An 18,334-nucleotide genomic window follows, 5' to 3' on the forward strand; every position below is an offset into this window, starting at 1 on the left:
TTGTAGATCTCTTTGCTACACAAACGGATGCTCTTCTCCCTCTGGTCCCCTCCCTGTTCTGGGATACATAGACCATAAGGTTAGATGCTATGTCAGCAAAAGGATGCCTGGGCTCTGCTTTCCCACGCTTCCCTCTTCCAGAAGCTCCTCTTGCACATCCCGAGGGAAGGTCCATAGATCATTCAGCTGCCTGTGGCCAGATTCTACTCCTCCCCCCTTGCAGTGCTCCTCCTTACCATGAAGTTTTCACGAGATAGAAAAGCTCTTAACAGGTAGGGCTGGAGATGGGGGCTGTCCAGGGGTCCAAGACATCCTCCACTCGGTCTGCCTAAACCAGCAGTGAAGATATTTTCTTCACTTGGTGTCACCCGTCCCACCTTGACCGAAAATCCCCCTGGGATTTGATTTTATACAGGTGCTTGCGGGAAGGGTTTGGATTGGGACTGGCCATATCCTCCCTGAAAGCACAGCTACCAACCATCCAGATAATATGCAGGTCCTGGGCTCCCCTATCTCTAGAAGTGGATCTGACAGCCCACTTGCATAAGGTATTTGAGATCTCAGTTCCCCCACTTGGAGTCTAACCCAGGTATTTATTGCATTCCGCCTCTGGAATTGATCCCTATTGCCCTTCGGTCCTACAAATGCCTTTCCTAATGGCTATTTCTTCAGCCAGGCGACTCAGGGAGGTGGGGGGACCATCATCTGCATTTCTCCCTTCCTTAGATGTGTGGTCAAGGGGGTTAATATTGCATCCCTCCCCCCTTGAGCAGTTTTGCCAATTGTCCTTCCTCCAATCCCCTGGATGTGGTTAGGGTATATCTTGACAGAATGGCAGGAGGGCCATCTCTGTATGGCCTTTGACCCCATTCGTGTAGGGGAAGAGGCTCCCATTGCACCCTATGTAGATCTGGTGCTTCCTTGAGCCGGCCTCCAAGAGGGTGTTGGGGAGCTCCATGAGGGCTATGGTTGCTTTCTGGGCAGCTCGTAGCGGGGTCGCAGGGGGGGAAATCCGTATAGATGTCATTAGGGCAGCCACATGGTCTTCCCATCACACTTTCATCAGAAGTTGCATGTGGGATTCTCCCTCATCCCTCTTTAGTTCCGTTTTCTGTCTTGCATGAATGATTGCATTTCACTAATAGAACACTTATTTTATTGTCCAGTATAATGCTTTAGAGCTTGCATGAGGTTAGGACTGGGATGGGACAGAGGTAATGAACCAACTACTTACTGGTAACCCATTCCAGTTATGCTTTGCCTCCTCAGTCCTGAAAACCTCCCTCTTTACCCCATTGAGAAGAAAACTGCTTGGATTGGGTGTGCGGAGGACTTCGGCAGGGCAGCCCAACTAACATAGGTTTTTGCCATTTTCCTGTCATAAAGTTCGGACTGTGGCAAGGAAGAGTACCGATTACCGGGGAATTAACAAGGAAGCCGGTGTATGACAGTAAAAATAACAGAATGAATGCTTAAGGAATTGAAGAGGAAAAGGATGAAAAAAGTGAAAGCAGACGAGTGGTTCAATTAGGAAATTAAGCTTGCGGAAGAGAAGTGGAGAAGGTTGGATGAAGCGAAAAATTGAGAAATTATCAGTGAAAGGCAGAGTGCATAAGATTAGTTCCAAACAAAGGATTGAGAAATTTTGCATTTCACAGTAGTTACCTTATCGCCCTTGCCGCCCCTACTGTTGTGAAATGCAAGCCCTGTCCAGGACAAGTAGCAGAAGCCCGGTATTAATATTTATAGCATTTGTTTTTGTTCAGTCATGGGAGCCTTGATAGAGCCCAACACCTGGCTGTGCATTCACAAGTAATTTAGTCCCTCATCTCTGCCTAGTTGGTTCCCAAATAGAAAGATAAACGACTAGGGTTGGGAATGGTCAACAATGGCCTCGGTGAGCCAGCTACATGGGTGGACACTTCCCCAAGAAAACTTGAGGAAAGAAGGCACTACATTTATAGATTAATGGCCGCTGAATCAGTACTTTTTCTTTCTCCACCACGGAAGGAATTGTACCATCCTGTAGTCTCCACAACAAAGGAGACTCTGCCAGGCAATTCCTGTACCAGATGCCTTTGTTTACTGGCTTGAGCCTGTAAATGGATACAGAGTCCAATCACCCTAAAGGTAAGGGAATCAAGGACCATTTATTCCCTGCTCGAAGATAAAGTGCTTACTAAGGAATCCCTGTAGGGTTTTCAGGTTGGTTTGCTCTGCTCAGGTGGGAGTTCTTTGATTTATGCAAACACTAATCAACACGCTGTGGAGTATTCGGTTGGGACCATCAACCCCTTTCTTTGTGCGGGTTCACTACTACTGTGTGGTCTTTATGCTTGGAGTTGTGGGGGTATTTTCTCCAAACAGCCAAGTCCAGAAACTACTCTGCAAGACAATGTGTCGGGGCATGCATTGTCACCACAGCTGCAGCAGACACCCCCATTACCACAAACTGTTTTCTGTATTACATGAGCACTTGATACATCAAACCCGTGCACCCACTCCAATTAATTGCCATGGTTTGCAAGAACCACTTGCAAATAAAGTTCGCACACATCAAGCAACCTGGACCTCCAAACAGACACTAGTACACGCTTTCAACCTGACCCACAAAATTATTTAAAACCGTGTCCACCAGGCAGAGGGTGAAAGCGTGCCCACCTCTCCCCCTCACCCCCCACTTACACCATCCATGCTTACTGGTTTAAAGAACCTTCTCAAACGCATCAACTGGAGTACCAGACACATTATCTACAAATATAGTAGACAGGAAAGCAGCTGTGGCCATAAAAGCAGCATTCACAGCCAAAGGGGAGTGGGCAGTAACACATAAATAAAAGTCATAGCATTTAATGTTTAGGAACGCCATTGTATAAAAAAAAAAAAAATACTTCATACCCACCCCAAGACATTTGAGACAATCCCATTAGTTGTGGTTCTTCTGCCGATTCAACACATGCAGTTGAAAATAAATATACCTTCAACATAGGTTTGACATCAAATGCTACCCATCATTGTACAAATATATACAAATATTTAAAATTATAATATTAACTACAAAATCTGTTGCATCTATTTACACCTAATCTGTACAGTTCAGGAAGTGCTCCACCCCTAAAAGAAAAAAAAAAGAAAACTAAATTAGCAAATGTATTAAACTGCTACAAGGCATTGAGCTCTACAATTGTATTGTTACTCCCACCCCCACAGCAAGGGACTTTTCTGGCATACCTAGGAGCAATTTAAAAGGTGGTTGTGAACTTCTTCAAACACTTGATTGTAGAGATCGTCTCTGGATTTTAAACCATCAAGCCACACTGAAATAAAAGCAAAGGTCAGCCTCAGGGTTACCCGCGCATCACAATGTACAGCCTAGAAAACTCCTTTGGGGTTGTGCTGGAGGTCACTAGCATTGGAAACTAAAACGTACATGGAAAGTTTGAGAACATTATTAAGCTTATACAGTGCCATTTTTTTTTTACCCAGTGTGTAAATAGTTCCGATAATGAAATGCCTGTTATATATGTGCATTACAGCTTTGGGGTGCTCCATCAGCCTGCACCAAAGATGTAGTCACCTCTATCACAGGTTGGGCAATATCCTGGCAGTAGTTTTGCCGGAATACCGCACCGATGATATCAGCATTACCACAACTCAGTCCCGCCCACCCACCCACGTTGCAGCAGTGGAGAGATTGGTGCAATTAGTGCTGCACCAATAGCACCGAAAAACGGGCGGAAAGGGGAGATGTTTACCTCCAGAAAAAAGCTGGAAAAAAAACTCCCACTTTACAACCAACTCAAGATTGGGCAGAGCAGTAAATAACAATGCCGCCGCATTTTACCGCTCCGACCAACACATGACCCTCTCCAAAATATGTAGAGGCGATAATGCCATTATGAAATGGCTACATCAAAAACAAGGTTTGACGCAAGTGTTTGGGTAAGTTGCTCAAAGTTAGAATGGTCCTGTTGGAAGGCAGAATGTCGAGAGAAATATCAGCCACTGTAACAGTGGTGAAGTCCCTCTGCTGACCCATTGTTCACACTGCCTTGCAACATTCCACTAATACCACCCCTAAAGGCATGCAGCCAGAGTTCAAGAAAAAAAAAAATAAAGAATATCAGCACACCATTTTCTAACTAGGGTCCTGAGAACAATTATTTTGTCTGAAATAAGGGGCTGCTGCAGGCACAGCACCAGCTGTCGCCTGTCCACAAAGGCCAATTGGCTGCCCTGCTTTTGAGGTGCTATTATCTACAACAACCCTTCCTTCTCAGTTAGCACGTGCAGCCCAGCAGTTATAACCCCTGACAACAAGCAACATTTTAAGATGGGCTTCAGAGCTGCAGCATAGAATGAAGTCGAACTATTCAAGCAACTTCTTGGTTCTTTTACGTAAAGCAGTTACCATTCAAATGGACCATAGCTCTCTCACTCAAAACCAGGACGCGTTTCAGGGAGTAAGAGTGACTTTATGGCTTAACAGAAGTAGGTACTCACCAACATCCACTTCTTTTTCCTCCATTTCTCGTCTGTGTTTCAGGTACATGGGCCATACATGGCCATCAAATAGCCCAGGTGGGTCAGGCACAGTATAATTGCGGGTACTGTTGAAAAATCAAGTGAAAAGGAATCAAAAGGCAAATATATAAAGAACCTTAGAGACAATGTTGATTAACTTAATTCAAAACTTCTTGCAACATGAAACCTTTCCTATTCCATTAACAGAAACTAGTGGTGTCGAGCAAGAAATTAAATAGATGCACACGAGCTACTCTGATAGCACTGTCTGCCTTACTCCACACGAAGTCAGATGTAAATAGCACACAACAGTAAGCTATAAATGGACAGGGCCTGACAATATATTTTGTAAGATTATGATATAACCTGACATAAAAATACACCAGTACTACGATGGCCCATGCCAATATTGAGTGAGAGTCAGTATGTGCAGCTAGATTTTAGAGTCCTTTGGTCCCAGAACATGTTCCCTCTAGAAGTGTGCTTGTATTGATAAATGTGGCCACAAGAACGAAACCCTAAAGGCCAGAACAATAAGCTGCCGGATTGGTCAAAAGAAACACTTCTAATCCTGCACGCATGGTGATGTTCCGTTCTACTCCTACAAGAGGCCACAATGCAGCCAGACAGTCCCGGGAAAGCACAGCTGCTCAATGTGGCAAGGGTGATTCAGCTGGTCGGTCACAGCCTCTTGAAGGTTGAGGACAAAATATTATGCGTCCGCAGACAGGAAACCAAATAATAGCAGCATATTGTTGTGATTGTTTACTAAATCAGCATCAGTCATAAAGCTGGTTTCATTGCGGCAAAAACTATTAACAGTAGCTGCTTCCAGAGCAACACCCTTCAAGGGGGTTCAAACGATGGCAAAACATCCAATCAACAAACATAGGTTGAATGGAGAGAAGTGAATCTTTTGACATACTGCCATAGTACTCAGCTATTTACACATGCTCTATGGACAAGAGAAGAAAATAAGTCCTCATAATGCCCAAGGTCAGTCTAGAAAGCATTACTAAAAGTGTTTTTGTTGCATACAAAGGGCTGAGTGACCAGGGGAGCAAAAGTGATACACGTCCATCTAGTGCCTTCCAAATGCACTCACCTCCTCCGTCTCCTGCATTCCTCATACGGAACGGCTAGGTAATACCTCCTGGTGCAGAGATCAATAAATGGCCTGTAGGAAGCAAAACATTGGTCAACCAGCTGTTTATTGCACTGCACTATTTTTCTATCACACAGGCCACATTGGAATATGCACTGATCCCATAAAGCAGTTTTGTACATAGACCACCACTAGCAACAGTACTTTTTATAACCCAGCTATGGTAGTTTCTGGAAGCCCCTTACCCTTCAGAGCAGGTATATCAAACAGACACAAATGTGAAGGTCAAACAAAGGAAAAAAAAAAAAAGATGAAAATAAGGTACTGGACCATCACTACATCCCCATGTCAGTATATATGGGGAGAGGGTTGGTGAAGTTAATGATACATGTTGGGGGTATGGGCAGGGTCTCCTCCCACATATATGAGGTGAAATAGGGTAAAAATAATACATTTTGGGATGCACAGTGATGGCATAGATTCAAAATAACAAACGTAATTACCCATAGTTGTAGAGCAGGAACCCTTCCACAATCAACACATGGGTATCTTCAGAGCCCACCTGCTCAGAGTCAGATGAGACAGTCACACCATGAGACCGGGCAAATTTGGTGGGATTCTCAATCCACGCCTTTACCGTATTCACCATCGCCTCCATGTCTATAGAGGTAATCACTATAGAAGAAAAAGAAAAAAAGAGAACACTTACAAAGAGGACAAGCCTGCAAGCTGGGAAAATGTTGAAATAATAAAGAGATAAATGAAATGTAAATACTATCAATTTATAGCAGAGAATATCATTACAGTGTCATTAATAGAGGAAATAAAATAAAAAGTACTTAGGATATACATTACTGCTTTCTACAGCGAGCATCGAGCTTACCATCCCACTGTTTAAAGCCGTCTTCCCCGACTTGTATCTGATCTTGTGGCTGAAATATAGTGAGCAATAAAACATTGCTGCAAACGCAGGGTGATCTGTAGATCTGATCACTACCTGACCATGATCTACGACAATAAGTGTTCACTTAACAAAACCCATAATACATTTCCACTGTTTGCAATCGACTTCTATACGGCCAGTTCAAGGGACACTTAGATCTCTCAAACTGGCAGTATAAGACTTAAATGCTGCATGTCAGTTTAAGAGTAGACATCAGACGAATTTCAGACAGGAAATGTTATGTACCATATATCTGGGGCAGGGTTAAGTGACAGTTGCCGTTAACATGACCAGAAGAGCAGATATTTTTAGAGGTTGGTGTTGCCAACAAGATTAGCACGAGACACCAGTTTCACCTGCATTATTTTTCTTCTTTTGTTTCCTCTTTCACACCAACCTCACCAAGAATAAAATCAATCTGATGACCATGCCTACCAGACTAACGAGCAGCGGCAGCTATAGCCTATGTTACATAACATAGGAGCAGCCAGTGCCCAGCTCTTAACATTGCCAACAAGGGCAGGGGGTAGATACCATGGTTGTGGCAGAATGTCGCCAAAGAGGCCTGTGCATGGCCACTGGGAAACGTGTACACCGTTATCTTAGGAAAGTCATGCACATTCCCTTTAGTCTGAAGATTTATTGGGACGCTGAACCAGCCATGATGCTTCTTGCACAAGAAGGCTTCTCGCCTTTCATTCATCCATCAGGCTAAGGGCATCAAGGTGTGATGCCATGCATCAAAAATACACAATCGTCATGGGAAGCACAGTGCCCACACAACACGGTCTTAAAATTAAGAACATTGGTGAGGTTATCGAGGTAGTACTAACTCATGGAGATGTCCCCCCACCCCTTTCAAGACTTTTTAAAAAAATCTTTCCACAAGCATAAATGGAAACTGGTCATGCTATAAAGGTTCTCAACCAAACAATCATTATATTGTAAGATAAGACAGCCAAACAAACAAGTAGGAATTAACAACTGCATCAATCCTTAAAGATATGAACTAAAATTGTAACATTTCCATTTCTGAACAAGGAGTCATCTGGAGAATGTCACTGCAACTGTAAATGGAGTAAAGCTAGCTGTAGGGTTACAATATTAATCGAAACCCTGCCCCAACAAAGCATTTTTTTAATGTAATATGGCACAAGTGTTCAGACACACCAAGTGCTGTTTATTAAAATGCAGTTCTGCCGGTTTGAGTTCAGCAGAAAAGAAATGCAAGATCAATGTATAGTTGTATTTATGTCAAAGCAATAAACACTACATGCATATCGGTAAGGTTAAGAAAAACAGGCTTACCTTATAGAAGTCATCTTGATGGACAACACAACAGTTTGGCAAGTTTTTAACAAGCCTGTCGGTCAGAGTGGTCTTCCCACCGTTGGTCACGCTAAAAGAAGGAACATATATAAAAATACATTAGCAGCTTTCACCAATGCTAATTGCAAAATATGGAGTTACGCCTAGTTAAGTGAGGGATTGGCGTTTAATTTAAAATGGGTGGAGGCTTTTGGGGTCTTCACGCCATTATGGGGGTAGAAAGTCAAAAATGTGGATTGGTGGTATAGGTAGCAAAAGCGAGGCAATGGCGACTGAAATAGGCTCTGCTGCTTTACAGCAGGACTCGTGCGCACAGAAAACGCTCGCGATTACTGTGCACATTTTATTTTGAAAAGGTGACTGCTGAGCCGCCCAGACAATTACTTGGATGTGGTTGAATTTAAAATCGACAAACAAAGACGCCATAATGGCAAACATGATAAATGGGTATGACCATCGCCATCACTACCTGAAGGCAATATACCCACGCACGTGTTAGTGGAGTAGCTTTACTTAAAATTGTTCGTGTTCTACAATGGCAGGCAGATATGTAGCTCTATGCAAAACTTCCGAAAAATAAAAACTCAAGAATGATATGAACAGTGAATGGAGTGGACGAGTCATCAATGTGCGCACTTGCTGCAATGTAAACTGGCGGGAACACCGATAAATGAAGGAAAAATTAACAAAATTATCATGTTGGCGCAAATGTAACTGCCAGAAGTCTAATGATAGTATCGATTGAAACACATTTAAAAGATTCGCATCAAAACGAAAACGCTAGACTCACTGAATCATGACGCTGCCAATTTTATTAAGAATTTGGAACCCGAAAAGCCCGATGGTGCGGTCACGTGTGAGACACTGGTAATGCTTCTCAGTAGGGGCGGGGGGGGGGCGAGAAAAAAAAAATAGGCTTTCAACATTTATACTGCAAATGCATGAATAAGGTAAATCGTACTTATTGCCAGATGAACACATAGTTTAACATCTGGTGACAAAAAGGTCCGAACGCTGTTAAAACTTGAGTCAGCAGCAGGAAAGGAAGTGCGCGCTTTTGAATTTCCCGCTTCCCGCGCGCGCAGAACACTGACTCAAGGAATGACAGGTCACAAGGCAGCCGTTCAGGCGCGCGCGCGCCCGCACAAGACTTTAAATACGCCGAGGCGCGCGCCTGAGTCACGGTAGCAAGAAGAATACAAACCCACAACTACACACTCAACCCGAGAAGATGGAGTAATGAGGCTCAAGCCTCGGTATCCAAAAAAATCACAGCTGATGGATAAAAATCTATCAGCAAGAAGAAGAACAAGCGCCTCAGTCACGGTGTACGTGCGCGCCAAAGGGAACCACGGCGGTGACGGCCACAGCCCTTGAGAGCCGGGGCACTGGGTCCAGATAGTTGTACGCAAATAGACAAGGCAACCAGCTTGACCCACCTGCGGCAGGCGGTGTTAGGACCCCCCAGAGTAATCATTTTATTCTGTGGGAAGTTACATTTTGAACACCGTTCCGATTCTTGAGACTCTTGCCTGACTGACAGCATACGATTCTACACCCGACACAAACGGCAGTCAAGAGCATGCGACGTGGGACCTTACATTTAGTATCTTGGTGAACAATCAAGAGCATACTACACGGGACCTTACATCTGGGTGGATTCTACTTTTATTGCCAAAATAGAAACGGTTTTTGGGAACAAAATGAATGTCTATTAACCAATCGGCACTGCTTTTAATTCAGCAAAATTCGCCTTGGTGTACGTTCCCTTCCATTATCCCTCGTTAGCTACCTAGGAATAGGATGGCTAGCGCCACTTCATCCTGGTGAGGGGTTTCGTCATCGTGCAACCTAGGAAGCCGTTACAATAAAGGACGCTCCGCACATTAATATTAAGTCATAACACCGCAGACGGAGGCTTAAAAAACGCAGCTGAACATTGTAGTGTTAGTTCGAGAGGATACCAGATCCCCGTTTATAGACCGCCCACCATTAATCGTAAATTTTATTATTCGTGGCAACAAGCCACCATTGTGAAATATACAAGGTCCTTGGCATAGCACTCACCCTCCAATGCCGATGATGCACTTCATCCTTGCAGTAGAAACGGCGAAGGCGACTTCTTGCAAAGACGCGCGACTTCTCAGCTCCTAGTAGCAATCCTTCATTCAAAAAAAAGGCGCCGGTTCCTTTTATTTATACTCCGCGCGCGCCTGACACCGCCCACCTCGTGATGCGAACTAACGTCTTGCACCGCGCCCCCTGCCGTCGTCACCCCGAGGAGCATGCGCACGCGAGGAGCACCTGTTCGAGGGGGGAAGCTATTAATAAAGCTGGCGCTGGGTCCTTTGCCCAAATTAGCAGTGGTAGATTGAAGGTGAAATTTCTCTTTTTGGATGGGGAGTCCAAGGAGTCGCAGCCTTTCAGATCCCTCGTTTCAAGGTTTACCACTTGACAACTCACAAGGATCACTGGGTGTCGAAAACTGCTTGCAATTTTACCGACTGTCCTGTGCATTTCAAAATAAAAACACGCCTGCTTACCCTTATCGCATCTGCTGGGAATTTTCGTCACCCCGAAGCACCAACGCAAGGTTTAATGTTTCTTTTTTTTTCTCACTATGTGTGCTCTACAGTTATACCTTTGACCAAAATGATCCCCTTGTTGCGTTTTTTTCGAACAATATACCACTATAATTCCCTGCCCCATTCTTGTAACGAAAAGCTACGATTTAGCATACATGTAGTGGGTTATCAGCACCAAGAATTCCAGACAGTGGCACATTTGCCCCTACCAGGGCTATCCAAATCTTATTCTGCTAGAGAATTGATAAGGACAACATAGATACTTGAAAGATTTTCATAGGTAAGAAAGGAATGAGGGCAAGTGATGGATGCTGTATGGTTTATTGGGCTTCCACCACAAATCCCTCAGGCACTAATGGAAATAAAGAAATGAAAAGTGATGTCAAAAACAATAATTACAGTATACTCTCCTTGCTGTATGATTAAAGCGTGTGGCAGAAACTACACATTACACCTTATAATACAATATCTTTTCATAGAATCCAATCCTAGCGATTTGGAAAAAAGCAAAGAACATAATAGGAACATAAGAATTACGTTAGTTGGGTATTCCTTCAACATAGTATTAACAAGTGAATTGTGGTCCTCGTTTTTTGAAGCACTTTAATGCCCTTTATAATGATGCAGAGGCTAGCGTCTTGGTAAATGGTTGTCAGAATGTTATTCAATCTATCGGGATACAAGGCACGGTTGTCCCTTTTCCCCTCCATTATTTGATCTTTTCATAGAGCTGGCTATCACTATCAGGGAAAACGTTGGCATAAAAGGTATCTTGATAGGTAACTGCACCTTTTAAAGTTCTTCTTTACGCAGAGGACCTTCTAGTATTACCTTCTGACCCTGAGGCTTCGTTCAAGGAATTCATTTTAACTCTGAGTAGATTTGGTCAAGTGTTGGATTATAAAATCAATGAATCTAAAACATTGATTTTCCCAATTTCAGCCTCATGTCATAGAGGACTATTTGGAGTTAAGTGGGATGTTTGAGCGGAGAATGGTTTCAAATATCTGGGAATACAAATTTATAGGCAAGTGAATTGCTTATTAGCTTCTACTATTTGGGACAAACTCACAGAGATAGCGGTGCTGTGTTTGAAGTAGAAAAGGTTGAACCTAACGTTGTGGGGAAAGTTTATTATAATGAAAATTACCCTACTTCCAAAACTGCTTTACGTCTTTAGTATGCTTCCTCTGACAAGGGATTTACTTTGTGATATTAATAGAGTTTTTCTAAACTTTCTATGGGAATAGGGGTGTAGATCCATGATCCCAATGGATGTGCTTATGAAACCAGTGTGCTTGGGTGTTTTTGGTTTCCCTAATATGGTCTCATACCATAGAGCCTTCACCTTGCGCAACTTACATTTTTGGTTAAGAGAAGATGCAGCTAGTTGCCCAAACTGGGTTAATATAGAAAAGACCACTGTTCATGCAGTCCCCCTGGACTGCCTTCTTAGTATGTAAAAAAAGATTTTTGCAGACAAGTCTGCGCCCTTTGTTAAACATATCCTAAAAGACTGGAAGAAATGCTGTGAAAGCTCAGGGGTTAACCATCTTCTGAGTTCGTAATATTCCATCTATAGGAACTCGGCAACACAATTTAACAATCCTACTCTCTCGTGGCCCGCTTGGCAGTCTGCAGGTATCTGGAAATTGGAGCAGATTCACAATGGAGTTTCACTGCTCATATTTGTGTTCCTTAGGTTCAATTATAAGTTACATGTGTCAGAAGATCGTCGGTATTGTGTGCTTTGCGAAGATTTTATTTGCACCGTTAAATGCCTCATTGCATTATGTGCCACTTACACTACATTTATCTGAAAGTGCGCCTCTTTCGGCGTCTACTCTGTATAAACTTCTTGCGCTGGTGGACGCTAATGTTGCTTCTGAGCAGGGTAAGGCTACCTGGTCCTTGAAATTGGGTTTTGACTTATCGGATGGAGATTGGAATTGCATTTGTGCAGGACCTTACAGATACAAAGTCGACTTGGATCTGAGATTTACTCAACAATGGGTTGTGAATTGTATTTATTGGACCCCTTTCAAAATGAAACGTTGTGAGCTTGTGCAGGACGCTATATGATGGAATTGTAAATCTGATGTTGTTACTGGTTTACATATGTTCTGGTCCTGTCTGAAAATTACTAGCTTTTGGGATGATGTCCTGCAGCATGTGGAACTTGTCCTAGATTTATCACTCCCTCGTATTCCATTGAAATGTGTGCTGGGTTTGTTTTCGGTAGGTATTCGGCTGTCTGTTGGCCAGCTCTTTGGACTATAGAGCACTGTTGGTAGCTAAGAAACAGATCCTAAAATGCTGTAAGAGTATTGATAGGCCTTCCATAGGTGACTGGCTACAGGATCTAACCATTCTATCAAGTAGAGAAAAAGTGACTTATCAAAGGTTAAAAAAATCAGAAAAATATTCTGCTATATGGAATATCTTTAATGGCTTGTACATCCGAAGAATTCACTTTTGTTGATTTTATTTATTTACGTTTTTTTAGTTTTATTTGATTATTTTTCTTTTCCTTTCTGCTCTTTCTTTTCTCTTCCCTTCTCTGATTCTTTCTTTTCCCGCCTATTGTACTAGTTGTAAAAACTGTGCACAAATAATGGCGTTTTGTTGTCTAAATTATGTTGTTAACTTGTAAAAAATGTTGTTTCTATTTTCTTCATGTTAAAAAATGTTAATAAAGAAATAAAAAAAAGATTTCCCACAATTTTACATTTGAAACATGGCTTATAGTGATTACGAACCCTCTTGAGTGAATAATGAAAGTTGGACTTTGCTGTTTTGATTAGTCACAATACTCATCCTGACACCAACATTTCTGTAAATTGCATGATATAGATACCAGTTTGGACAGCTACAGCAAGTATGTAATGGTTTGGCTGTTTCTGTATTCAGTGTCCTGTGCAAGATCCGTCTGCATTCCTGGGGACTGATCTGAAGCTGAGATATTGCATGCACAAGCAACCCACATACCTCTTTCAGAAGAACCAGCAGACAGCTTTCAGAAGACTCGCAGAACAGTTGCTCTGATAACTCAGCTTCAGAATGGATCTGTGTGTGTCCGCTAGCCCCTGAGTCTGGAGACAAGGCAGAGCTCTGGCAAGACAAGTTTTGAAGAGCACCACTCCTTCTTGTTCCGGACCATTTCCTGCGCTGCCTGTAGGTGTCTTGATGCTTGTGTGGCAGAGAGGCCAGTACAGATTGTCAATGTTTTCTTAATCCAGGCAGGAACTTGTTTTTACTGCTTTATTCAAGGAGAGATGGCCTTTGATTGAACTCAGATGAAAGGAAGAAGGTGATGTCCACAATTGGATGGGGCAGTACTGACAAAGCATCCTCCTTGTCCTTGCAACTAATTTAACTTCAAAGCTAGATGCATGTATTAGAGAATGTGACGAGGTGTATAGAAACAAAATATTTCTTGCACAAAATAAGCGAAAATGTGTCTAAAAGGCTCACTGGTAGATGTAACAAACAATGAAGCAAATGCGCTTCTTATTCAAGTGCCATTGAAGTTCATGTTAAACTAGGAACATTTGACCAGAACATCCAAAACATGATACAAGTTTAGCTGCTGCATTTTGGATTATCTGAGATTGCCCTTCAAAGTTATTAGGAATAGATGGATACAGTAGAAGTAATCTAAGTGTGAGGAAATAATAGCAGACATCCATGGCCTGCTAGTGGGAAAAAGGCAAAGTAGGCCAGAATAATTTCATTTGAAAAACAAAGTTTATGCCTTAATTTAAGGTTCAGCATCGACCACAATGGATGTTTAAGCAAAGATGTATAATAGAAGTGGCCAGGGTGGGAAAGAGACCAATCTTTTGGCCAACAAATGGAGCTCCACTAGGTGAAACACATGCAGGGAGATCGAGATTTGATCTATATGCGTTTTAACAGTGACTAGACGCAGAGGACTGGAAAGAATGCATCTTGCAGCACAATATAGGCCCGCGATCAAAAGACTAAGTGTGATGCTCCCAAGAGCAGAGAAATATCAGACTGCAAACACAAAGATGTATGCTTTCTGGATATGGAATGCCTATTAGTAAAGGCATCGTTGTTTGAGGAGGAAACCAGGGAATTTCCAGGAATCTACTCTTTAGGATAGCCTCCTGGTCACACAGTTTTAACACCCAGTGGATAACTGCCACTGAAGAACCTATACTGGGCATCCTTGAGAAGACCTAGTATACTGGTGTTAAAAAGAGTTATAAAAGAACTCTGGAGAAGATAATTTTCATAGGATTTGCAATTAGCTGTTGAATAGAGGACAGTTTGGTGTTCACACAGGGCCTCTCCTGAAGAATTTTCACGAAATTGTTTTTATTAAGATGTATGGAATGAAACATGTAGGTTGTATGTATAGTGTAAGTATGCATGAAATTGGGGAGATGATGGATTGAAGTGAGTAGTTGTGATTCAGGTGACACATGAGATTGTTTTATGAAAATGTTAGAATATATATTGTTGTCTCTGGTGAACACAATTTGCATTGCAATTTTTTGTGGTGATCCATTGTAAATTAATTGCACTTTAGATTGGGATGAAGTAAAATTAGTCCTATATTTTAGAAATATCAATAAAATGTGTTCATATTTTTGTAAAAATAGTGGCCTCATATTTTTTTTTTAAAGGACGTGAGGTACCCATCAGTTAGGTAGCAGTGAGAGTGACCAGACTGGTAGTACAACCAGTGAGTAAATGATATCCAACCATTGGAACTCTTATAGTCTAGAGTTAATGTTCTGGGTATAGTTCCCATGGTTGTTAAAATGTGCCCAACTCTCTTGTGTGTCTTGAAGCTCCACTAGAACGCACCATTGCCCACTGCCAATACCCATGCAATGTCAAAATAAAGCTTTAAGCAATGACTGTCTATCTACATATGGCACTCATGCCAGTTGTGAAGCAGGAGCAGTTTTTCAGTCTGATTTAGTTGGAGCTGTATTTTAGGGCACATGACCCCTCTGTGTCTCCCCACAAGAAACCACAGCATGTTACCATACACCAGTGTTGGGCAGCGTCAGGGAGTGAAGATCAAAGAAGTGAAAGAGACGGGATCTGGGGTCTGCAACAAGATACTGCAAATGTACAGGTGTTATCATCCACTGCGGCTGAGGATAGAGGGATGGTGTTGGAGCAGCTTCGTAGCAGAAGCAAATGGGACATCCAAGACTCTAATGAAGGGAGAAGGCACTAAAGCAGCTCAGAAAGGGAAATGCATGTAATTGTCAAAACAATGCAGATGGAGTTTTGGGGGCTGAGGGATTTCTATCAGAGGAATAGATCTTATTTTGTAATAATGGATTCATTATGGAGAAATATCCCTAGGGTCAGGGGTTAATCTCAGGGTATTAACCTCTCACCCCGGCAATCCCATCCCAAGATCTAGGACAAGACACATGTTGTTAATATGAATATTCTGCTTAATTTAAAATAATAAACCAAGGAATTAAAAGTGGTCCCCGAACTTTCAATGTTGGGGAAGTCACCCACAATATTACACATGAATATAGGCAGTTTGTCTGCATAAAAGAAAACGCAACCTGCCACCTGTTCTCTCACTAATGTTTCATTCCAGTTCACACAAACATGCATACATAAACTATCAATTCTACATAACTATTGTAGACAACATGGGATCTTCTATATTAATAAAACGATACATGCAGATTTGCGAACATATTCCGACCCCAGAGACATTCCCATTGTTTTTGTGACTGCATGCATAACAGAGTTGTTAAAATCTGTACATTTATTAATGCATTGTACATTTTAATATATCCTTTTATATGCATGTAATTCTGCTTGTTCTGCTGAAGTCAGATCAATTTGTGTTTTTCAACTGGACAAACAGCTCTAAAGTTATATATGGTCCTCATTACAAGTATGGCGTTATGTGGGAAAATTGGCAGTAAATCCCTTACCGTCAACTTTACCACTGCGTCAAATTATGAGGGTGGGCCTGATGTGGAGGATTTAACTCCAGAAAAATCCTGGAGGTAAATCCTCCCGCTCACCGACAAATCAGCAGAATTGGCCCGCTACGGCAATTCTGCCAAAAAAGCCCCATTGAATGCAATGGACTAAAAGATAATTCTGCATGTCTGTCCTGTAAACACCTCAAGGGCGGGGGCTTTGGCACTGGTCTCTTCACTACACTTACGGCCTTTAGGAACTCTGGATCACCTTGGTAGCTCTAGATTTAGTTTTCCTCACCCAAAACGACTGTCAAGACGACATGCACAGAGACCAGGTACTTGACACAGTGATCAAGTATGTATCAGGAGCAATCCCTACTCCACTGAGCAGCAGTAAATTCACTGTCAGTGAGAGTTTGTGATCTGGTCACTGCTGTGACCTGGATTTCTCCCAGGAGGTGTTCCACATCTTTGTATTCCCCCTGTTGAGCTCCTGTCTTGGCCAATTGATCAGCAAGGCCATTTCCAGTTTTATCAGGACCCTCTATCTTGGAATGACCTTTGATCTTCTTCCAGTATATGGCCATTTAATCACTAGATCATCAATAGGCTGGATCAATCTACCATGTTTTAAAGTTTATTATTTGTACAAAGCATGCCTCTGTTTTTCCAATTCATCAGGTGTTCCACAAACCCATTTCACACATAATGAGAATCGGGGATATTATCCAGTTCTGTGAGCTGGTGGTTTACTGCAGTACGGATGGCTTGATAAACTGCCATCAGCTCTGCACCTGGCTACTTTGGGGACCTATTCTGTAACCAGCAGAAGGTTCCGGACGATCATTTACCCAGGCATTCACATTGTCAGCAACTAATTATTTTTCCAGGTCTTTTGTAATATTGTAGGAACACCCATCCACATAAACTGTGGGTATCCCAAGGCAAGTGTTTTCTTCACATACCTTGTGCGGGTAGACCAGGTATGCCCCCCATTACCAACCGATCCGGCCCACCAGATTGATTGTTATTGCTATTAGCACCAAGGGTTTTAAATCTGGAAACCCAGAGTGCTAACAGCAATGTATTTTGTTTGAATTAATGGGACGTCACATGGCGACCCGTTCATTCAAACAAAATACTTACTTAAGATGGCTGCCATGGAGCTGGAAGGTGGGGCTCCAAGTGGAGCCCCTCTTCCATTTCCATTGTGCACCAGGACCCCATCTGGCCAATAAAGCTGGGGGTTGCCCAATGGCACTTTAAGATGGAATAGCAGCACCCGTGAAATGGATGGGGATGCAGATTCGTACTCTAGCATCAAATCAATAATGACAACTCAATAGTTTGGCAAAGGGAGTCCGTTTAATGACAAGTACAAAAAAAACAGGGAGTTTCATGAATATCAGCGGTTGCTTGATCTTCCTTCTCGCTTCACAACTCCAACGAACTTCACAAAAAACACATAATTTATACTAAAAACTCGTCATCACTGACGTATAATGCTTAAAATGTTGCATGCAATTCTATTGGTTCTAGGAAGGTAACTCTACTATATATACTATATCTGTATATGGTAACAGAGTGAGGGGATTGGGTAAACATTGTCAGATGGGGCATCTAAGCCCTACCTAAAAAATGGCTACTGTAGACGTCACTAAAAGAATGACGTCCCATTGCTTCTACTAACTATAAGACCCTAGATTACTTGGTCCACTATGATTGGGTTGGCACCAACCCCACTCATACTTTTCCACTTTGCCTAGCAGTGTGCAGAATGGTCGGCAAGGTGCAGGATACTCGCCAGCTCCCCCGGCGTACCTCCAATTATTGCTACAATCAATCATCACTTCAGTGGTCATGTGTCAATTATTTCACTGTGCTTGTCCTCGAGACTGCATCTCTG

At 42.5% G+C, this 18,334-nt stretch overlaps 1 protein-coding gene and 1 long non-coding RNA gene across 2 annotated transcripts in view; one reads left to right on the top strand and one right to left on the bottom strand.

Moving 5' to 3' along the window:
• LOC138574436 (uncharacterized) overlaps window positions 1-18,334 on the top strand; it is a 173,727-nt gene that overhangs the window by 139,398 nt on the left and 15,995 nt on the right. The gene's annotated exons all lie outside the window — the stretch shown is intronic.
• Window positions 2,835-10,100, bottom strand: NMRK2 (nicotinamide riboside kinase 2). The gene is made up of 8 exons (XM_069649406.1): window positions 9,969-10,100; window positions 7,881-7,971; window positions 6,513-6,561; window positions 6,133-6,304; window positions 5,630-5,701; window positions 4,504-4,610; window positions 3,232-3,317; window positions 2,835-3,114 (listed from the first exon to the last, which is right to left on the bottom strand). The coding sequence occupies exons 1-7, from the start codon at window positions 9,992-9,994 to the stop codon at window positions 3,232-3,234; spliced, it is 603 nt and encodes a 200-aa protein (XP_069505507.1). The 5' UTR covers window positions 9,995-10,100; the 3' UTR covers window positions 2,835-3,114.

Source organism: Ambystoma mexicanum, chromosome 1p (assembly GCF_040938575.1).
Source record: "Ambystoma mexicanum isolate Mex_15411 chromosome 1p, UKY_AmexF1_1, whole genome shotgun sequence".
In the NCBI taxonomy this organism is placed as follows: Eukaryota; Metazoa; Chordata; class Amphibia; order Caudata; family Ambystomatidae; genus Ambystoma; species Ambystoma mexicanum.

Bases quoted from the DNA above. Each gene is read 5' to 3' on its own strand.
- NMRK2 (XM_069649406.1), bottom strand. From the start codon at position 9,994: ATGAAGTGCATCATCGGCATTGGAGG. The intron at 6,305-6,512 runs GTAAGCTCGATG...TTTCTTCTATAG, and splicing joins CGGCTTTAAACAGTGGGATG to TGATTACCTCTATAGACATG. The intron at 4,611-5,629 runs GTGAGTGCATTT...ATTTTTCAACAG, and splicing joins GAATGCAGGAGACGGAGGAG to TACCCGCAATTATACTGTGC.